This window comes from Rhipicephalus sanguineus, chromosome 11 (genome assembly GCF_013339695.2).
Source record: "Rhipicephalus sanguineus isolate Rsan-2018 chromosome 11, BIME_Rsan_1.4, whole genome shotgun sequence".
Classification (NCBI taxonomy): Eukaryota; Metazoa; Arthropoda; class Arachnida; order Ixodida; family Ixodidae; genus Rhipicephalus; species Rhipicephalus sanguineus.
In genome coordinates, this window is record NC_051186.1 from 140,403,456 (window position 1) to 140,425,458 (window position 22,003).

The following is a 22,003-nucleotide window of genomic DNA, read 5'->3' on the forward strand; positions in this document are numbered from 1 at the left end:
GAGCACCAACCCATGTGTATCGGTGGAAAGCAAAGCCGAACGGAGTCAACTATGCTCTAGACTACTTTTTTTTAAGTTATTAAAGACATTCTTGATTGTGGCATTTATGTATACAACAAGACCGCCGGTCTCGACGCTTCTTTTTCCTCGTTCGACGATCGCGCACGGCGGCATGGTTCGTGTTAGCAGCCACTCGTATTTGTTTGTATGCCCGAGTGTTTCCGGCGGTGCCCGGCAGGGCGGCGCACCCTGTCCGCGGAAACTCCAGCGCTGGTTCCCCATTACAGAAATGTGAGCTCCGGTGTCGATAAGGGCCGAAATAGGCACACCATCAACGTCAACGTCTAGTAAACTTCATCTCGTCAAAAGCGTCAAGAGAGGACTTGTGGAGGAAGTCGACAATGCCGTGTCACCTCCGGGCGCTGCACTATTTAGTTTTCCGTATAGGCAGGAGCAGGATTAAACGGGGAGGATGGCGGCGATTCTGAGCGAGACGACTGGCGACGGTGTGGAGGCAAACGCGACTGATGACCATGCGGCGACGGAGAGCGGCTGCCAAACCGTGGGTAGACGTAGGGGGAAGAAAACTAAGAAAACTCGGTCGGAGGTGTGAAGCGGGTGTTGTCACGTCGGCGGTATGGGGCAGACGACGTCCGAGGTGGCGAGGATCAGTGCGTATCGCAGTAACGGGCTGCATGCCCGATACGACGGCAGTGAAAACAAATTCGTCGATTGTCGGCAGTCCTCCAAGCAGCAGGGTCGCGAGAGCAGGCCGGAAACCGCTGCACGGGATAGGACGAGGGTGAACGCCATGAAGTTTGCTGTGGGCTGGTCACAGTGCACACAGAGTGAATGCCTATGCTGGCGAGTTCCAGACGGACGATGGCTTGAACCATGGGCGCAGTGATCGGTGTTTATCACTGGCACCAGTGTAAGCTGGAGCAGGGGCCATGGCTTCAAGTTCGCGGCGTATGATTCGAGTGACGTGGTCTGGGGAAACTGGAGCTGGCGGCTGCGTTCTCGCGCGATCTTCGCAAGACGACATTGTAGCCGTGTTCGGAAGTCGGGCAAACACGCTGTCAATGCGCCGGCTCTTAGCTTGCTCAAAGCGACGGCACTCCTTTATAATGGCGTCCACTGTGGAGTAATTCTTGCATATTAGAAGATTGAAGGCGTCGTCAGCAATCCCCTTAAGAATATGCCGAACTTTGTCGGCCTCCGGCATCTCGGCATTGGCTTTGCGACACAATGATACCACATCTTCTGTGTACAAGGCGTACGATTCTGTGGATGTCTGCGCCCGAGACGCGAGCATTTTGTTCGCGGCCATCTTTCGTCCTGACGGGTTTCCCAAACAAGTCCAACATTTTCTGTTTGCATGTTGCCCAACTCCCGAGTTCAGTTTCATGGTTCTCATACCACATTTTGGCAGTTCCCTTCAGGTAAAACATCAGGTTGGCCAGCATTAGAGTCGGGCCCCATCGGTTGCAAGCACTCACACGTTCATACTCTGTCAGCCAATCCTCAGCGTCCACCTCATTGGGATCGCCGGAACCGCTAAACGTGCTAGGATCTCGCGGTTGTTCCAGCACAACCATTGTTGTCGCAGGTGCAAATGCAGCCGCCGCGTCATCCTCATCCTGAGAGACACCGGGTGCAGATGCAGGCGCCGTATCTTCCGCCATTGTAGCAGAAAAGCCCCTTAAACGACGGCCACTGCGGAGTTCCGTTGCGAGGCGTGTCGTACCCAGCAGCTCCACCAAATGTGACGGAGGCGAGATGTAGATTTAAGGAGAGGTGCGGGTCGAAAAACGTGAGTTTTTTCAAAAATTATCGATTTTTTGTTTTCACCTGTTTTGTTAAGATTAGTATCTCTGCTGTTTCGAAAATAAAAATCAAAGTCGAGACTCAACTGGAAATGCGTTAAAATTGCGTCTAAAGAGCACAAGGTGGCTGTTAATCTTGACCGAAAGTGTGACGTCTTCTAGCGCCTCGGGGCCGATAACGCGCGGCCGTTCGCCATTGGGGATCGCATGAGGAGATCTTCAAATAACCATGGTTTCCCGCGCCACAGAAGCGCAAGAAATATTAAAGAAAGCATGCTTTTGCCACGCTTTTCGAGCGCTGCGACTGGCTTTTAAATCACGTGGTAAGGATCGGGGACCGCCATTGGCCGCTGCACACCTTGCGTGTTGTGAAGCCTGATTGCAGGGTCCGTGTTTCACCGAGCTGCGCAGCTGAATGTTTCTCTCACGTATTTATTTTCATCATGGATGAAGAGAACCGTAGCAAGCGCAGTCACCGGCCAATGAAGTATCGCTCGGTGAACAAATTTCGAGGACACCGGCGCAAATCGAAGCCAAACACTCGCCGAACGGCGAGTGCGTCTGCTGCTGCGAGGCCTAGCGACGGCGATGGCGATGCTTCCGACGAGTTTGCCGCGGCGTTCAAGTATGTCAGGGCCTCTCAAAGAGAAGATCGGACTCTTCGACGACGAAGAAAGTTCACGGTAGAAAGATTCTTCCTTGATCGCTGACATAACAGCATTGAACATCCTCGTGATCGGTGCAGTGTGTCCAACGTGTCATCGTTCGTGAATACCCGTCCGAGATCCAGCATACAAACGTAAAGGCGTCGTTTCTGGAACTACAATGCGAGAACAGCGAGTGCCCCGAAAGTATTCTTTCGATGACGTGTACGTTGCGGCGAGTTGCTCCAAGCGAGGAGGCCAGCGTAGGGGCGGCGAGTGACGGACCGATCGCAAGCAGAACCTACGGCAGCGGGAGCTCGCACAATAGCTACTCTGCTCGAAAGCGCTGTGAAGAAGAAACTTATGGCGCCGGCTCATTTTAGTGGCAGTGGCTACTAGAAGAACAATTTGCCTCTTGTGTGTGAAATTTTGATCGGATTTCGTTACCTCTTTCATAAATAAACGTCCAATTTTAACTTTAAAATTCGTTTTTCTCAAAACACACTTTTTGGCAAAATTTTCAGCGTGCCCCTCTTGTTTTTGGTACTTCTGGTGCTCGTATCTGCATGAAATTTTGCCCAAATTTTCTCTAAGGTGTGAGGAGTGCAGTTATCTCCTCCAAATCTCAATATTTTTTATGCATATTAGAAAATTCGCAAGTAAACATTTACCGGGGTCTGGGTAATAATAGATTTCCCATCTTTGAATTTTCCACGTCTAGCAAATATTTTCTATGCACTTTCTGGATAGTTTTCGGCCCTCTACAGTTCAAATGGAACAATATGAGCCATTAATTGTCAAAATGCATAGAAGTTTGCGGATCGAAATAGGGGGGCTAAAAGGCCTATGTTTTACACATTTGTCATGGTGCAGAACAAAAAGTATGCAACTTACAAGAAAACTAATTATATATTTGAAATCAGCATACAAATCGCTACAAATACACCAAGTTTCATTGCTCTAGGATGAATATTAAAGAAAAAGTGTCTTGGACCCCCGCATCTCCCCTTAATAGAGACCTATACCAGTGAATCGGCAGCCAATACAATATGGCTGATGAGCCCCACGCGCAAGCACTTCACGTTTACTTGTCTTCTTTATCTTCGGAGAGTCCATGTCGCACCGTACACAATATTATCAAGATGGCGCAGTAAATACAATTTGGAGCACTTTGGCACAGTTGGTGCAGGAGTGGAATCACTGAAGATCCACAGGCAGCGACGAAGTCTGTCAGCAGGCTAGCAAAACAGCAACAAGCGAGCAAGACCTACACCGACCATTGGCTAGCTGCAAAGCATTCTCCATTACAGACAAGTCAGGTTGCCAGACCATGAGCCTAAGGGCGCTGTGAGCTACTCAAGCCCGTTCACCATCACTGACCAATGTGGCCAGGCCACATCTGGAGTTGGAATTGGTTGGTACCCTGCCCTCGACCACTTACACCACCTACAGCTACAAGAAGCTGTTTGCCTGAAGTAGTGACATCGCTTGGCTGGCCACAACAGGAAAGCCATGACAAACCATGGCACCTGTCTATTCTGACAACAATTCAAAGGGATATTCCATAACTGACTCTTTCAACAAGGCAAGGAAAACCAATGTTGTGGTTTAAAGTCTATCGAAAACATTCAGTGTTTATGATGTTCCCAGTTGCTATTTTGCCAGGTGACTATTCTTGAGGAGTATTCAGCAGTTGCATTTATATAACATAGATGGCGCAATGCACATGCTTTACCACACCAGCTGACACATGCATCTGTATATCACAGACTAATAATAAAAATAGTTGCTGGTGCTGTTTACTTCGTGGCTCTCCGGCCTAATCGGGCAAGGCATGGTGGTAGATACAACAAATCGCGAAGTTTCCAAACATTGCCCCACGGCCTGCAACGAGTGATGGTAACAGGTTTTTGTAAGTGAAGCCCCATCATATTAAAATAAAAGAAGTCCGTGCGGCCATATTGAGGAATTCGTTGAATGGAGGTTGGTTATAGGCAGGTATATCACAATAACCTTTGTGAGCAAAATCACAGCTTGACAGTGACTGACTCGCAAATGGTCAACATGACATAACTTTTGTTCAAATGGGTTTAGAACATCCATTCTTCATATATTGTATACAGTTACCATTCCAGATAATTATGGTATGCTGATTTAATTTATAACTCAGTTTAGAAAAATAGCTAGCTCCTAACAAGGCACATAACATATTTCATGTCTTTATTATTGCACAGTCTACCAGTAAAATATTTCTACATTTGAAATCATGACTTAAATGAACTTGGGAAGCTTCATCAAAATCAATCAAGAATTTTGAAACAAGCTTTGCAGCAAATTATTATCCCCTATTAGCAAGATCACTATTCAAGCACAGGACATATCAAACAAAGCACAGGACATATCAAACAAAGCACAGTGCATACCAATCTCAGCACGCCCGTTGCCTTCCTGAGCGATGCTCCATAGTCGCACTTGGGACCCGTATGCAACAGCCAGCATCTTGGCCCCACTCTCGGGTGCCTGCGCTGAAGCTGTCGTCACCACTTTGGCATTGAGTGCAATGCGTTCAATCACAGGCTCCAGGTAGGGACTAGTGAATGCCAGCTGCCAACCAGTTGAGTCTTTCAGCCTGCACACCAGTTTTGTTCAGTGAGGTCAAACTATGGCCCCTCAAGGTAGAAGGGTCATTCCGTGCGAAACGTTGCAGACATTGCGCTAGACCCTCTCAGGTTCTGTTCTGAAAAATTGCGGATACTCATTTAAGACAGGCGGGAAGTTTCACTGCCCGTCTTCTCTACTGCAACACAGGAACGATTCATCCGCGCAATTTTTTCAACAATGTCAGAACCTTTTTGTGAACGAGAAAATGGTGAAATCTAAAGGTCGGTCTGGTATTCGGCAGGATGTGAGGAGCAAAGTAGTCAAATGAGGATACAATTTATGGGTTTTGGCAGATTCGGAAAGTGGGTACACAGTACATTTCAACGTATGCATGGAAAGGCACCTCAGAGTGCCCAGCTCCAACCACAAAAAATTGAAAGAGACCAGAACTGCAAACTATGCAACGAAAAAAGAAAAGCTAAGCAGAAAAAAAATGTTTTCTGTGAAACATGCAGCAAACCCTTGTTTTACAGCATGGAGAAACTGCTTTGCACGGTGGCATGATAGGCACTAGCGCCTATATTCCTGTATGTGCGTAGGTAAATAACTTTTGTACCTGCAGAGCTTATATTTGCAGTATTACTCCATAAGGGCTCTGTGTTCAAAACATATAGTTTATTTATTTTTTAGTGCACTATTTTCTTCCTACAGTATTCCTGCAAAAAAAAAAATGTGTATGTCCAACCAAAAATGACACTTCTTTATCTATTATTGATATGGATGGTTTGCTGATACACTTCGAGATTTGTTGATTTATATAGAAAGCTTCAATCACCTCTCATTCAGTCCTGTCACAACTGTTAGTGATAACTCTTATAACCTGGAATTGTGGGTAGCACCCACAGCTCTTTACGTGTACGGCCAAGTGGCTACCATAGCCGTTCTTCACCTAAGTACGATGCTCTCTTGCTTTCTGGTTAAAACAGCCACCAGTTTGCCCTATATATTCTTTGTCACAACCAGGGGTGCAACAGCCAAAATAGCATTTGGAGAAATTTTTGGAGCAGCAAAATGTTGCTTTTCAAGCACAAAAATCCAAATTTGGAGCAGGTTACGAAAAAAAAAACCTGAATTTTTAAAGCACGAACTCCCAAATTTGGAGCAGTATAACAAGGAAGGCTTGCTTTTAGAAAAGAAAAAAATACGTACAAACCACTCAACAGCTAACTCGTGCACAGTGCACGCGAACACTGCTATTTCAATAAAAGCAGTGTGTTGAGCCAGCCATTCCACAGTGTGAACAATGACTAATTCCACATTAGCATTTGCAGGGCCTGTCAAATAATTTGACAGGCATTGCAAATGCTAATGTGGACCTGCAAACCTGGCAACCTCGAAATTCGGGAGATTCGTAAAGCAGGAGCAAGTGGGGGTGGTGAAAAAAGAAAACTGGTGTACGTTTTTGTCTCCTTGATTTTCAAGGCCGCAGAAATGCCACACACATTCTAAAAAGATAGGGCGTGCAAGCACGGACACAAGAAAGAAGTCAGGACATCACAAACACGTTTGTGGTGTCCTGACTTCTTCCTTGTGTCCATGTTTGCACGCCCTATCTTTTTAGAATGAATACTTACCAACTAGCTCAGCTCTCTGTTATTCTAATACCATACACAGCAGCTCCAAATTATTGCCAATAATTTTTTAGATGTCAGCGATCGTACTAGTACTCGTAATTACATGGCGCATGCACGAATGAGTAATTAAGGAACAAAATATGCTGTGTCCTTGACAGCTAGAACCAATAGCCCCTATAAATCTCTGTAAGCAAGCAGGTAGTCGAACAGTGAAAAGCCTTTATTGCTGAGGCGACAGTGATCTTATATTAGTAGAGACGTGACGTAAAGGTCACGTGTACATCGTGCTTGATGCTTCGCCTGGTGACGTCATGCTGGCGCAGCTCTGCTACATCTTCCCCTTTCTGGACCAACAGCAAGCCTTAACGTCTTTCAGCTTGCGGGTACCAGCAAGGCTCGCGTCGTTGCCTTGTGCTGCGGCGTACGGCTTGTGTGGGTCCTGCGGCTTCTTGATGCGGTGCAATGGTGGCAGTGGCCTCCTGAGGTGGCATGATCCTGACATGCTCTCTTGTGCGACGAATTTCTTTACCGTCTTCAGTTTGCAAACCCGCGGAGCGCGGTTCGCCCGCTGGCCGCAGGAAGACCGCTGGCGACCAGGACCGCATGATGGCGCTGTAGGTAGTGACCTCCTGGCCACGTGACAGAGGTGGTAGACCCCTGCCGTTATTTTGCGAAATCACACAACAGTTCGCGCTCGTGTCTGATTTGCATGTGAATGCTTTCCCTTCAATGTTAACGACCGCACTCCAGTGGTCTGCTGCTATTGTGCCGACTGCCAAAGTTTCCAAAAAGTAGTCTTCGTTATCCTCAACGTGCAGTTCGCGTAGCTCCTTCTTTCTCGGGTCTTTCTGTCTTCGTTGTGGCGCTGTCGACCTGCATGCCTGCGCGAAGTGATTCAACCCACCACATTTCTTGCATACTTTTCCCATCGCTGGGCAGCTTTCACCGCAGTGATTCAGATAACTGCACCTTGAGCATGGCTGTGTTCGCATGGCAACTGCGCAGATGGCTGCGTTCTGTGACAGCACCGCCCCTTCACAGATCTGGCGAAACTGCTCCTGGCCTAGCTCATGAATACGGCAAATTTCAACAGTTTTCTCGTACGATGGGTTTTCTGCAATTAGCCGCTGTTGCAAGTTTTTGTCCTGTTTGCCCAGGATTATACGGCTGCGAAGCAAGCGCTTTTCTAAATTCCCAAACTCACTATTTTTCGCTAATATCCTGAGCTCTGTCAGCCACTCATTAAAGGATTCACCTTCTTTCTGGTTTCTCGAGCCGAAGCGAAATTCATTGAAGGTTAGGTTAGTCGCAGGTTTCTAGAAGTTTTCGAACTTCAGCAGCAGTACATCGATGTCGTTCCTATGCACCTCCTCTTCAAACTTGAAAGTATCGTATGCCTTTCTGCCATCTTCTCCCACAATTACGAGTAATGTCGCTACTTGCACTTCTTTTGGCTGCTTTGTTAAATGAGTAGCGGTGCGAAACAGTTCGAACTCACTTTTCCATGTCTTCCATCCTAGCCATGGGTCACCAGATGTATCCAAGGGCTTCGGAGGGGGAAGCAGTGTCGACGGGATCGACATGGCGTAGGGGCACCGCTGCCACCATGTAAGCAAGCAGGTAGTCGAACAGTGAAAAGCCTTTATTGCTGAGGCGACGGTGATCTTATATAAGTAGAGACATGACGTAAAGGTCACATGTATATCGTGCTTGATGCTTGGCCTGGTGACGTCATGCTGGTGCAGCTCTGCTACAATCTCAATACGCTCTTTTGCAGGACACCAGAGTATTGCGGTAAAAGTGGCTTATAAAGCGTTCTGCACGCAATAAAACAAGCATCAAGGAAATATGAAAACGACTATCCTTTTTTATGGCGATAGCAATTATATGGACACTCTTGATGGGTTTTTGACATCATGTCCCATATAAAGTCCAAATTGATAACATCCCCCCGCGCATGGTATGTTCTACCGCGGGTAATAGCGCGCGAGTCTGGGTGACGAAAGCGGCTGAAGCAGAGATCAAACGAGCCAGCGCATCTTTGTCGCTCAGAGGGCACATGCAATAACACCACTCCGCTCGGGCACGAGCATGACACCACCCCGCCCGTCTTGAACGAGCATGAAAAGACGAGAGGGGGGGGGGGGCTGTCACTCGAGCAGCAACTTTGAACTTTGATTCTAAGGGCGCAGTCGCAATCGCTGGCGCACGTGCTATCTCGGCAGCCATCAGTGGGCGGCTCGTATATCCTGCTACGTGCTGCGCACTCAAAGCGAAGACACTGTGCAGAAAGAGCATCTTTCCCTGCAGCGGCCGTATTCTCTTAGACCAATGCTTTGTAGAGTTACACGAGATCGGATACAAAAGTTTGCTGCCAGCCTCACTTCGTATAACACTACGATTTGTTGCTATTGCATTCTTGCTTTGTCCTTGTGGTGAAGCTGTGACTTTTTTCTTTTCTTTCGCGGTGGGGTTAGGGTTAGAGTCTGCGCGTCTGTTTTGGATGATGATGCCCACACCGCACATGACCAACACGACCTCCATTTCTCACTAAAATTTGTGCAACTGAGAAAATTTTGAAGTTGGTCGGGCATTTTGGCACAACATTGCAAAATTTTAACAAATTTCACAGTTTTGGCTTAGCATGGCACAAAAATAAGGAATTGCATCAAATTAGCACAATTGGCGCAGCTGTTGCACCCCTGCACAACTGAGCAGAATGATGTACACAACGCCCGACGCACATTCTCTAAACTTTGTATGATGCTTAAGTGTGCACTCTGCTTCTTTTTCAACATGGTACAAATCTGCAACAGTTTCCAAGGTGCTGACATTACAACGTTGACCTCGTGTCTATTGGCAATCTTTTTCAGGTTGTGCAGCGAGGCATGCACATAAGGTATAGCCTTGAAAGGGTACCTTTCCCGGGTACGCTCTTTTTTACTAGTGTTCTTCGATTTCTTTAGCATGGATTTGCACATGCTAGACACAAGTGCAACCGGATAGCCTGCACGACAAAAGCTGCCCACTTGGGCAGCTCAACACGTTATAACAGAAGAGCATAGGCTGGGCTAGTTGGTCGACGTCCATTCCGTAATGGTTTTAACTGTGACGAGACAAGGACAATAGAGGAAGAGAAGACAGCACGTACGCAGTGCTCTCTTATCTTCCTTGCTTTAGCGCAGTTAAAACCAATGCGCATTCTATACATTATGCTTGCATGACTCTGCCAGTGCAACACTAAAACGCATGAACACAATGCCCATTTTTACCAACTTAGAGTAGGCACTGTCGTACGGCAAGAGAGACTTCTTAGAGGGTAGGTTGTACATCCAGCACACGTGTTTTTTGGTTCCGAAGTTCAATGTTAAATCTAGGAACTCAAGCTTATTACCTACAGGTAACAAAGCTCCAAAAAGCTGTGTTTGCCTGCCTTCCTCCCTGTGAAAACGCACAAAGATGGTTGCCCTTTATGGGTGATTGTCTCTGAAGTTGCCACTTGGCAGCGTTGCTTAGGTCAGTAACTGCAAAAGGATCTTTCTTTGTCAGAAGTCAATAATCCGTTCATCATTCGAAGACCACCAGAAGTGTCAAGTTTCTGGAGAAGTCAAGCCCTTAACACTTTTGTGACCATGAAAAAATTTGTTGTTTTTGGGTAGTCCAGGAAATATTTTTTTTCGCAAAATAAGTTGATTGATGCTGAAGTGTAGGGTACCCAATGATAGATGAAGAATTGGTTTTTCCAACAGTATTAATTTTTAAACTACAAATTTATTTTGAATATCATGAAAAATTATCAAAACAAAGAAAAATGCAGCCAAAAGTAAAAAATTCCTAAGAACATCAATGCTACTCTGCACAGGGTAAACATAAAAAAAATCAAAATATATACGTTTTGAACACAAACCCCTCGTAGAATAATGCTGCAAGTACAGCCGAGCCCGCTTATAACGAACCTGAGCGTGACGCGGCATCCGTTCGTTATATCCCGAAGTTCAGAGTAAATGAAACACAGCTTTAAAAAGTTGCAAATGAAAACCAACAATTTATCTTTTTGTGAAAAAGTCCGTGATGCACGTCTGTTTCGACAGTGCATATAATAATAATAATAATAATAATAATTTTTATTTGCACAACAATGTGAGCCCTCCGGTGGCGTGCGAGGCTAGACAGAAAGGAAAGACCCTTACGCGCGTGCGTCTGCTAGCCCGTCACCGGAAGGCAGGAAAGAGAGAGAAAAAATAAAAAAAGGAAAGAAAGAAGGAAGAAAAAAAAGGGGGGGGGGCGGGGGAGGGTGTGGAGGGTGAGGTCATCACGAATCGCTGGACAAATGGCGACTGTACAGAGAGCAGAGCTGTTTGGAGTCTTCGCTGGTGCGAGGGGGAGGTGCGCGAACACTCATGGGAAGAGTGAGGAACTCGCGTACGGCGGCTGGGATGGCGGAGGAGCCGTGATGCTTAGTTTGTGTATGCAGAGGCTCCGGTTGACCCGAGCGTTTATTCACACGTACTGCTGACGATAAGGGGGTGTCCGCCAGGGAGCCATCGAGTAGACGACAGAGCAGGCGCATTTGGGTCACAGCACGACGTTGTCGCAGAGGACGCCACTTGGCCATCTTCAGGCGTGTAGCGTAGTCCGCCGGCGGAGACTTTACGGAGCGTGCGTAGAGGATGCGCGAGGCTCTTCTTTGTACGCTTTCGACGCGGGCGATAAGGTGCTGTTGGTTGGGTGACCATACGGCGCAGCCATATTCAAGGATAGGCAGCACGAGTGATGTGTACAGAAGGGCAAATGTAGCGGGACCGCATGGTTTAGAGACTCTGGACACGAAGCCGAGGACGCGGCGAGCCCTAGCAACGACGCTTGCAACCTGAGGGCTAAGTCCAGAGTGCTGGTGAACGTCACACCTAAAATTTTCAGTGAGTCCTCCGTGGGAAGAGGGATACCGCGCATAGTGTATGAGGGCTTGGCAGGCAGGCGAGCACTCGAGAACTTCATTACACTGCATTTTTCGGGGGATAGCTTCAGGTGGTTGGAAGTGATCCAGGAGTCAATCACCATTAGGTACTCCTGGAGATCCTCACTTGTGGAGGGACAAAGGATAGGGGCAAGGATGGACGTGTCGTCCGCGTACTGCACAAGGGGGAAGCGGTTGTCCTGGGGCATGTTGTTGACGTATATCAGGAAGAGGGTCGGCGCAAGGACAGAACCCTGAGGCACTCCTGAGGGCACAGGTATCCTCTTCAAGTGGGCGCCACAATATATGACACGTTGGCTGCGCCCGATCAAGAAGGTGGCCAGCCACCCGAGCAGACAAGGCTTCCTTCGCCTTGTCCAGCAAGAGGGAAATGTTGAGGGTGTCGAAGGCGTTGCTCAGGTCGAGCTGAATGACGTCGGTTTCTATGCGGTTGTCAAGATTGTGACTTACGATTTGGTTCAGGGTAGCCAGGGCTGTGTCGCAGCTGCGGTCACGGCGAAAGCCATGCTGCGAGGCAGGAAAAAACTTTCTCCGCTCGAGAAAGTCAAGGAGTTGGCTGTTCAGTACACGTTCAAACGTGCGGCATATGATCGACGTAATGGAGATTGGACGATAGTTCTTGGGATCGTTAGAGGGCTTGGATTTCCCTTTGTGAACAGGGGTAACCAGGGCACGTTTCCAAGTGGCGGGCACAGTCCCATGGTCAAGTAGGGATTGGAACACAGTGCACAGGGATACAAGCACTTGGGGCGCAAGCAGTCAAAAGAAGGTGGGCGCCATGCCATCGGGACCGGGGCTGGGAGATGGATTGATTTTGGAGATGGCTGAGGACAGTGCTTCTGGTGAAAAAGTAGCTGAGAGAAGGAGTGAGTCATCACGCGAGTCGTCGGGAAGCTGAGTTGGAAGCGTGCCTTGATCACGTGGAGAGAATTTTTCGAGTAGTTCACTGTCATCGGCGGGGACTTGAACATAGATGGAAGAAAATTGTTGAGCAAAGAGAGCAGAGACTTCCGCAGGGCGGTCAACAAGCTTTCCCTGGATGTTGAAGCTGGGGCGGTGACGTGATGACCGAAGACTATTCACGTAAGACCAGAACACCTTGGGGTTCTCCGTAGCTTTCTCAGCTAGCCTGGTGGTGTAGCGCTGATGCTCTACGTGGATCACTGCCTTGAGGGAGCGCTGGTGGGCCTTCGCCAGTTGGAAAGTGATGGGGCACTGTGTTCGGGAGGCCTTCCGAAACAGCAATCGTTTTTGTCTCGCTGCCTTCATGATTTCTGGGGTGATCCACGGGCGGTGCCTTCGCTTGGACGTTCGGGTGCACGACGGTACACACTCGCGTTGGATTGCCGATGCCATGTCGCACCACAATTCATAGTTGCCAAGGCAGTCGTCGCCAGATGAGGTCATGCACCAGGGTGCAAGGTGCGCTAAGCGCGCTAGATGAGTATGGTCAGTCTGGTCAAATTTCCACAGTTGACGAGCGTGGTACCCGTTTCGGGGTAACACTGCAGCGTAGCACACTTCAATGGCCCGATGATCGCTGTTAGACAGGCCCTCACTTGTTGTGCAGGAGGTTACTCGGGTTGGGTCGGCCACGAACACAAAGTCTAGGGAGGAGGAGGTACCATCTCGTGAAGAGTATGTGGGTTCGAGGCATGCCTGGACGAGGTTGGCTGATGTCATGATGTCTAGGAGTAGGTCGTCGGTGCGGTCGTGTGGGAGGGGGTCGTCGTGGGAAGTCCAGTCAATATGGGCGTTGAAGTCACCGAATACCAGAACGTTGGTATACTGCTTGCTCAAGGCGAGTGAAAGGGATGAATCAAGGTGCTTATACGCTTCATCCTTTAATGAGGGCGGGCAGTATGCGCAGCAGACCAGCACGGTGCTGTGCGGTAATATAAGCTCGACGAAAAGAGCCTCGAGATCATCGTGTTCCAAGTCGAGCCGGCGGTTCACTTTTGCAGGAGTTGGGAAAGCCATCAAGACACCGCCACCCCGGCCACACCTATCCTGTGTACTGTGTACTCGCTAGTGTCGAAAAGTTCACTGTCAGTCACGCTTGCGTCGAGCCAGGTTTCTGTAAGCAACACGACAGCATTTGGCGGGATTGCAGACAAATGCGCATGTAAATCCACTATTTTGTTACGGACGCTTCGACAGTTGTTGTACCAAAACGTTAGCGTCTTCGCGCGGGGACTGAATGTAGGTGGGGCGGACGCCGAGTGGCTCGAACGCGAGGCCGTCGGGGATGGCGGGTGACCGGGTGTTGAGATGGAAGGCGACGGTGGGATATGAAAAATGTCATCAGGGAAGTGGGGCAAGGTACACTGGAAACATACCCAGGAGGTGTTGCAGCCGCCGAGGCGTCGGCATTCTTGGAGCGACATGTACACACACACAGATGTGATAAGTACAGTCTCGAGTTTATTTAAGGCGGCAGCGTGTTCTTCGCCGGGGCCCTTGGCATATACAAGCTGCCTGAGCCTATCTATGTAGCCAATTGCCACAGGCACGCTAGTAGGTGCTAGCTCCAAAGTTTCGTCATCGTCGTCGTCATCCGATTCCTCCAAATCGCTCTTGCCGCGCGCTTCATTCACTATGCCCTCATCCGTGCACGGTCCCGCAGTGTCAGCATCATCATCGGCCGTAATGAAGTCCTCCCAGCAGATGTCCCGTTCTCCCATGTCGGAGTCGACGATGCACTATCGCCGCCAGATCGGTCCTCATCGGAAGCTTCAGGCTCGGCATTGGGTTCGACGTCGACCAAGCCGGCCTTGCGGAAACAATTTTCCACGCATGTAGCCGTCACCTCCGTCCACAAAGCCTTCAGCATCTCCAAAGCTGAGAACGAAGTCACCCGAAGCGGCAGGTTGGCTGCCGGGCGGTCAACAGCTATGAGCAAGCGCTCCACAACGCGGCACCTATAATAACTCTTAATCGCGCGAATGATGCCCGAGTCAAGCAGCTGCACTTTAGACGTGTTGGGCGGCAAGAAAAGCAGGGTCGCTGCCGTCAGAGAGGCTTGTACGTGGTGCGCGGAGCAGTTGTCCACCACGAGCAGCACGCACCTGCCTTGCCTGTGCATGTCGCGGTCAAATTCGCTCCGTCACTCTACGAATAAATCATGCATCATTATGCCTGTTACACACAGGCACACAGCCCCGAAGCAATGCGCAGTGATGCTACTGAGGACTTCTGATTTGGAGCAATTTTTGGAGCAGCAAAATTTCCGTTTTGGAGCCCTTTCGAGCAGCAAAATTTTCATCTTGGAGCACTTTGGAGCAGATAATTTTGCATCTGGGAGCACTCTGGAGCAGCGAAATTTACATCCTGGAGTGCACTACAGAGGCATATTGCAATAACATTCAAGCACCGGAATATTACTATGGGGCCCTTGTGAAGGCTAGAAATATTTCGATTCATTGCAAATCTCATGGAAAAAATCATCTCAGGAGAACTCCATACTTCACTCGCTAATGAAAAAATAAGGGCTCATGCAGTTGACTGTTCTGAATTAACCTCTTCGGCGATTATTTTCGACACTAGCAAATAAACAGAATACCAGATCAATAAAATTCCGCTTTATGAAATAACACTCCAAATACATCTATGTGGTTATCAGCAGACATTGTAGACAAGCGCCGTGATGTACGGCAGTACCTCAATACCAAAGAGCCACACTGCCTCTAAGAAAACTCCTACGCGAAAGCCAGGTTCTTTTTCTTCTCGATTGACGGGTTGATCCCCCCCTCCTTCTCTGCAAGCGTTCTGCACCTCACCTGGTTTCGCGCTCGCTCCATGATCGGCGCACCGATTACGGAAGCAGCGTAAAGCGACGATGTCGTGATGGCATCATCACGTGACATCACGATATATGACGCCATGATGACGTCACAAGTTTTGACGATCTATGACGTGATGATGACGCCATCACATGATTATTTTTTGCATCAATCGATTGACGCCGCCGACGGTCGATTTTCGTGTTTGCTAAAGCATCTGATGATTTCGCATTAATATTGCGTATTGAACGTTAACAACCTGGCCTTACATACCAAACTGTCCTCCACCATGTCACCTCCGTGCCATGCGCGAAACAGCTTCGCTTATCATCCACTTCACAGAGTGAAATGGCTCCTCAACTTTTTTCAAATGTTTATTGTGATAACAATTATATGGACGCTCTCCGCGGATTTTTGCCGTCACCATTGCCGTAATTTTCTGTATAAAGACCAAATTAATAACATCACCACGCGTACTCTAGCCGCGGGTAAAAGCTCGCGAGCGCTGGCTACGAACGCGGCTGAAGCAGAGATTAAGCTAGCCGGCCGTCTGTCTCCGTCGCACGGACAGCACATGAGAACATTTTCCCGCGTGCGGGCCTGCCGTCGATTGCTCATCAAACAGAGAGGAAACGCCCCGCCCGTCTTTCATTAGGAGCATGAAAGGACGCCAGGGGAGCGGGGGGGAGGGGGGGAGGGGACCGCATCGTTCGAAGGGCGCCATCGCTCCCGCGCGCGCCATCTCGAGGCATCAGGAGACGGCTCGTAAACTTGCTGTGCTCTCAACGCTTACTTCGTGTTTAGAGAACTCAGAGCAAGAAAACGCTTCGGTTCCTGGAGCGGCCATATTCCCTTAAACCAGCGTTTTGTTGAGTTACGCGAGATCGAATCCAAAAGAGTTAGTTGCTAGCCTTACTTCGTTTAACAATACAATTTGTTGGTATCGCATTCATTGCTTCGCCCTTAAGCGAAACTGAGTTTTTTTACCCGTCAGCTATTGACCCCCGAAAGCGAGGGGCGGACGTGTAACATGGGGTAGCCGCTTCACTGTGGGCCGTCAGCGACGGGCCCGCTACTGACAGCTGCGTATTTGCGGCTGCTCCGACCAGGATATATGCTTTTATTAATGAGATGACATTTTTAAAAAGCAAGCAAGAAATTCGAATTGGAAAACCTAGCACGTGAGCTCGAAAGGGCAGGGCCTTTTAGGGGGCTTTTACCGCAGAGTGATTAAACTCGGACGTGCTGGTATAAGCAATTACGAAAAAGCTCTTCCGAATGAAGATCCATGGATAAAGTATATCTGAGGAAAAGTGTGAACGCGTTTCCACCGTTCCCGTGCTCTTCCATGAACGCGAAGCAAGGAAAATTCGATATTGTTCCATATATATACTGCTAGCGATCCCAGATTTCATTCCGCGATGTCCGGAAACAGAAGTGACAGACATTTTAGCAGCACACATGTAGTTATTACTGAACATTGCCTTCCTTACGTGCCGTGCGATGCTTGAAACGAGCTATCAAAAGCGTTTCTAGAACAGACGACGTCCCCCGATGAATCGCCGTCGCACTTTCTCGCTACCGAGAGGCCTAGACGTCACGAGCCTCTGCGGAGAACGCGTTTTGCTGTCGAGCCGACTTGCAGAACAGAAGCTGCGTTGGCACCGTGCATGGCATCGTGGCTTACTCGGGACGCATGCGCGAGCGCTATTTATTCAGCGGAATAATTCTTGGTCCATGGTTGCGACTTTGGCAGCCCCAAGATCAAGCTGCACATGTTCTGACGCGCCGGCCGTGCGATTGCCGGTGATAGACGCCCCCAAACCCGAGACTTTGGCGCAGTTTGGCGCAATTTTCGTCGATATTATCAGGATGGCACAGTAAATACAATTTGGCGCACTTTGGCGCAGTTGGCACAGGAGTGGAGTCACTGAATGCGGCTTCTTCAACTTCCCGATTACGAAGGGCACACGCCGGTCGCTGCCATCCATATTAGTGCACAAAAGTGCTGTGACGCACACTTTACTGTGTTTGCCGCCAGCGCACGTGTCGCCTTTCATGGCGTGAGTTTTTTCTGGCAGCATCTGATAGAATAACGCAGTTTCATCTGCATTATAGACGTCTCGCTCCGCATAGCTTAAAATGGTGTCTCAATTTGTTTCAAGCCACGAGGCAACGTCTTGGTCGCTTGCCGAGGCCGCCTCACCAACTATCGATTTTGAAACAATGCCATGGCGCACCTTGAACCGATGTAGCCAGCCATTTCCAGGGCAGAAGTCGGGAAAGTCCAACAGGAATGCGAAGTCTTTCGCTTTGGCCAGCATCATAAGACCGCTTACCGGAATGTTCCGAGCCTGCGCGTCGACGAACCATTTCAGTAGCACGTCCTCCACATCCACGTAGGTGGCCCTCCGCAGATGCTTTCTGTCAGTCGAGTTGGCATTGGCACTGATGATCTTTTCCTTGTTTTTCAGGATCGTCGACATGATTGACTTGCACACGCCATAATTTTTAACCAACTCGCAGTTTTTCACACCTTGACAGAGATCTGTTAAAATAGCTCGCTTGGTAGCAATGTCCAGCGCTTTTCGCTTCGTGCCACCGTCCGCCATTCTCACCAAACGCTATGCGAACACCAACAGTGAGCAAGACGCGCACATGTGATAAGACAAGCAAGCACGCACGTAACTTCTCTGGGCTCATTTCTATCCAAGAAATGCCGGATGCGGCAGCGTCGCGGAGCGGTGGAGACTGGCGAAGGAGCTGCGAGGGAGGATAGTTCGGGTAGCTTGCTTGGGAGAGTAGCCTGCGCCGGCTGTGCGCGTGTCATAAAAATTTAGGGCCCGTTCATGCTCTGTCAGCATGCACGCGGAACGAATCACGAATTGTCAAAGTCGGTAGGGATGCGGGACAAAGGACGGCGGGGGTGCATAACAAAACAATGGTCGGGGAGAGCTACAACTAGACGGCAGCGGAAGCAGGGTCAGCGTTTAACAATAGGAATCTATGGGCACCTTGCTGATGGCTTATCGGTGGTCGAAAGTAGTGTCCCGGGAAGTCGCCGGAGCGCCTACTCCGTTCACTGTGACTGATCGGCAGAGACGTTCATTGTAAGTGCCATTTTGCGCCATAGAGATAATGTATATTTCCACGGTCCCACGGGCATCGTTCGTTTTAAGCGAAAGTTTGTTTTAAATGGGGTCGTTATATGTGGGCTCGACTGTATAAGCTCAGTAAGCACAAACGTTAATTACATACATACAAAAATATAAGCACTAGTGCCTATCATGCCACTGTGTGAAGCAGTTTCTCAACTTGGTAAAACAAAGGTCGGTTCACTGTGTGTTGGCTTTTCGAAAATATGCATTTACGCATACTTTGTTGACTTTTGCCTTCCTTGTCCCTTAGTGTGTACATCTGGTTTTTGCCTATGCCCAGTTTTCTCTTCACCGCTTTGAGTTCTATATTGTCTGTTCTGCCTGAGGCTTTCATGCTTTGATGTTTCTTAACGAGGTTTTTTGTCTCCTGGAAGAGCTTGCCAGTGTCATGTCTAATGACTCTACCTCTGACTTTCACTACACACTCCACAGTGATGCTCGTGAGGTTGTCATTCACTGCATCAACGCTAAGGTCAGTTTCCTTGGTTAAAGCCTAGTATCTGTTCTGAAGCGAGACCTTGAATTCCTACACATTCCCTCTCAGAGCTAGCTCGTTAATTGTCTTCTTGCGTACGAGTTTCTGCCGCTCCTTCCTCAAGTCTAGGCGAATTCGAGACCATGCAATTCTACAGTCACTGCATTGTATCTTCCCAATTACTTCCACATCCTGCTGAGCACAGTACGAATTCTATTAGAGCTCCTCCACGTCCACTTACGGTTCGCCCGTTTCCAGTGGAAGGTATTCAAGATTCATAAATTATTACTTTCAGCAAACTCTACTAACTCCCCTCTCGCATTTCTATAACCGATGCCATATTCCCCCACTGCCTGGTCTCCAGCCTGCTTCTTGCCTACCTCGGCATTAATGTCACCCATCAGTATAGTATACTGTGTCTTTACCTTGTTCATTGCCGATTTCACGTCTTCATAGAAGCATTCAACTAAATGGTCATCATGGCTGGATGTAGGCACGTAAGCCTGTACCACCTTCATCTTGTACCTCTTATTAAGCTTAATTACATTACTTGCAACCCTCTTACTAATGCTATTATATTCCTCAACATTGCCAGCTATATTTTTGTGGATAAGGAATTGCATCCCCAGTTCTCTTCTGTCAAGTAAGCATAGGACGTGCCCGTTCTTTAGCAGTGTATAGGTCTCATCTGTCCTCCTAACTTCACTGAGCCCCATTACATCCCATTTAACCTCCTCTAGTTCCTCGAATAGCACAGCTAGACTCACCTCACTAGATAACGTTCTAGCGTTTAAATGTTGCCAAGTTCAGGCTACAATGGCGGCCTGCCCGGACCCAGAGATTATTAGCACCATCCACTGCGTCGCAGCTCATACCGCTGCCGTGGTCAGTTGTTTAGCATCCGCTCGGGACTGATTGGTGCATTCATGTGGGAGGTAGTCGCCAAATACTGCACCAGGGTAGCCAATCCTTCTCTGGCGAGGGAGTGCATTACTGGCTGTGGTCACCAGTGAGGCCGCAGCCTCGTTTTATGCAATTCCATCACCACGCGGATTCTTTTTAATGCAGTGGGGAATTGTCCGGCATCAGGATGCAAGCCACGGACATCTTGCGTCCGAGGCTAATGCTCTACGCCATCACTCACCCCCTTGAGTGCACCCACTGCAAGGCCTCTCCCATGTTTCGCCAATCAACTTGGTCCTGTGCTTCCTGCAGCCTCATCATACCCCTAAGCTTATTAATCTCATCTACCAGCCTAACTCTCTGTCTCCCCCTGGCACATTTGCCTTCTCTTGGAATCCAGTCTGTTACTCTCAAAGACTAGTGGTTATCTTGCCTAAGCTTGACATGCCCTGCCCATTCCCATTTCTTCTTCATTTGGACTCCAGATACCCTTAACACCTGTTTCTTCCCTGACACACTCTGCTCTCTTCTTGTCCCTTAAGGTTACACCTATCATTTCCCTTTCCATTGCTCGATGCCAGGAGACGCAATCTCCCCAATGCCATTCACCGCGTGCTTACAAGCGGTTTTCAGGGCCCTAGATTGGGAAGATTTAAGGGTACGAGTTCATAGAAAGTACCTTAGTAACCTGCGAAAATGGGAGTGGCGGAGAGAAGGAGGGTTGGCATGTCGAAATGGGTGAGTCAAAAGGAAAGATGAATAATCTGTGAAAAGAAAGAAAGCAAGGGAGAGGGGGTAGGGTGGTATTCGCGTCGAAGTGTCAAAGGGAGGTAGACATTTCGCTGAATTACAGTAGAACCCCGCTGATACGTTTTTGAAGGGACCGTAGGAAATAAACGTAAGAGACGGGAAACGTAAGAGCCGAAAAACAGGAAAAACGGCAAAATATTTAGTGGTACAGAATTTTATTTAAATTCTTACGAGCAGCACGAAAATTGGCGCGCTCAGCCGCGATCTAGTCGATGGATAGAAACGCGGAGCTTAGGACGGCCTCATCCACAGAAATGTAATCAACGTATGTGATTTTTTTAACACCAACAGCTGTAGGCATGAAAGAACTAAGCACACGCAATCACGACCGGCGCGGCGAGTCCGACCGCGAACCGCACGCACGACCACGCGAGCTCCAACGAGCTCCAACCAGCTCGAACTCCTCCCGCTCTCCGGCAAATAACGATGATGATGAGTCTACGCCAACGCGATGGCAGAAGTGAATGCCTATCTCGAAGGCCTTGCTTTCGCAAGCAATTACGTCATACACGCCATGTTTGTGCAATACAAATCTCAAAGGCTATGCTTTTGTCAATAGTAAATGCCAATCTCGAAGGCCTTGCTTTCGCGAGCAGCTACGTCATAGACGCCATCTTTGCAATTTGAATCTCGAAGGCCATGCTTTTGTTTGCATCAATTGAAAGATTCTGTTGCTTGCGCCTCTCATGCGGCTAATATTACGGTCAAACGAGGCCAAGCTGCGTGAAAATGCACCATGGCCGCTCTCTTTCGTAGTCACTGGGTCGGCTCCGAGCGCACTTCGCGACGTATCACACGGGAACGGTCCGACAGTTACGACGTAACAGCGGGGTTCCCAATACATTGTATCCTATGGGAGCTATGCCGGGACCGGCGAAAAACAACGTAACAGCCGGGAAAACGCAGCAGTGAGGAACGTAACAGCGGGGTTCTACTGTATTCTTGTCATAAGGAAGCAGCACCTGACAATGATAATTTCACGGGGATAAGCATGGTTAGAAATTCCTAAAGGAGGGGCTTAACTCTCACTGGTTTTCGTTGTGTATGTACCATATCGGATGGATTAAAGAGCCCCCTTTGAAACGTTTATACCTGTTGGCTGGATTTTAATACACTTGTGAATAAGGCAACTCTTTATATTTTCTGCCTCTCGGGGAACGGAAGTTTGACTCAAGTATGTAAAGTTGAAAAT

General features: G+C 48.7%; 1 protein-coding gene across 5 annotated transcripts in view; it reads right to left on the reverse strand.

Annotated features, from left to right (window-relative positions):
- Nucleotides 1–22,003, reverse strand: part of LOC119374811 (SH3KBP1-binding protein 1) — a 739,328-nt gene that overhangs the window by 404,308 nt on the left and 313,017 nt on the right. For all 5 annotated transcript variants that reach the window (XM_049411036.1, XM_037645000.2, XM_049411037.1 and 2 more), the window contains one exon: nucleotides 4,894–5,099. In XM_049411036.1, coding sequence (XP_049266993.1) covers nucleotides 4,894–5,099 — 206 coding nt within the window. The remainder of the gene's footprint in view (nucleotides 1–4,893; nucleotides 5,100–22,003) is intronic.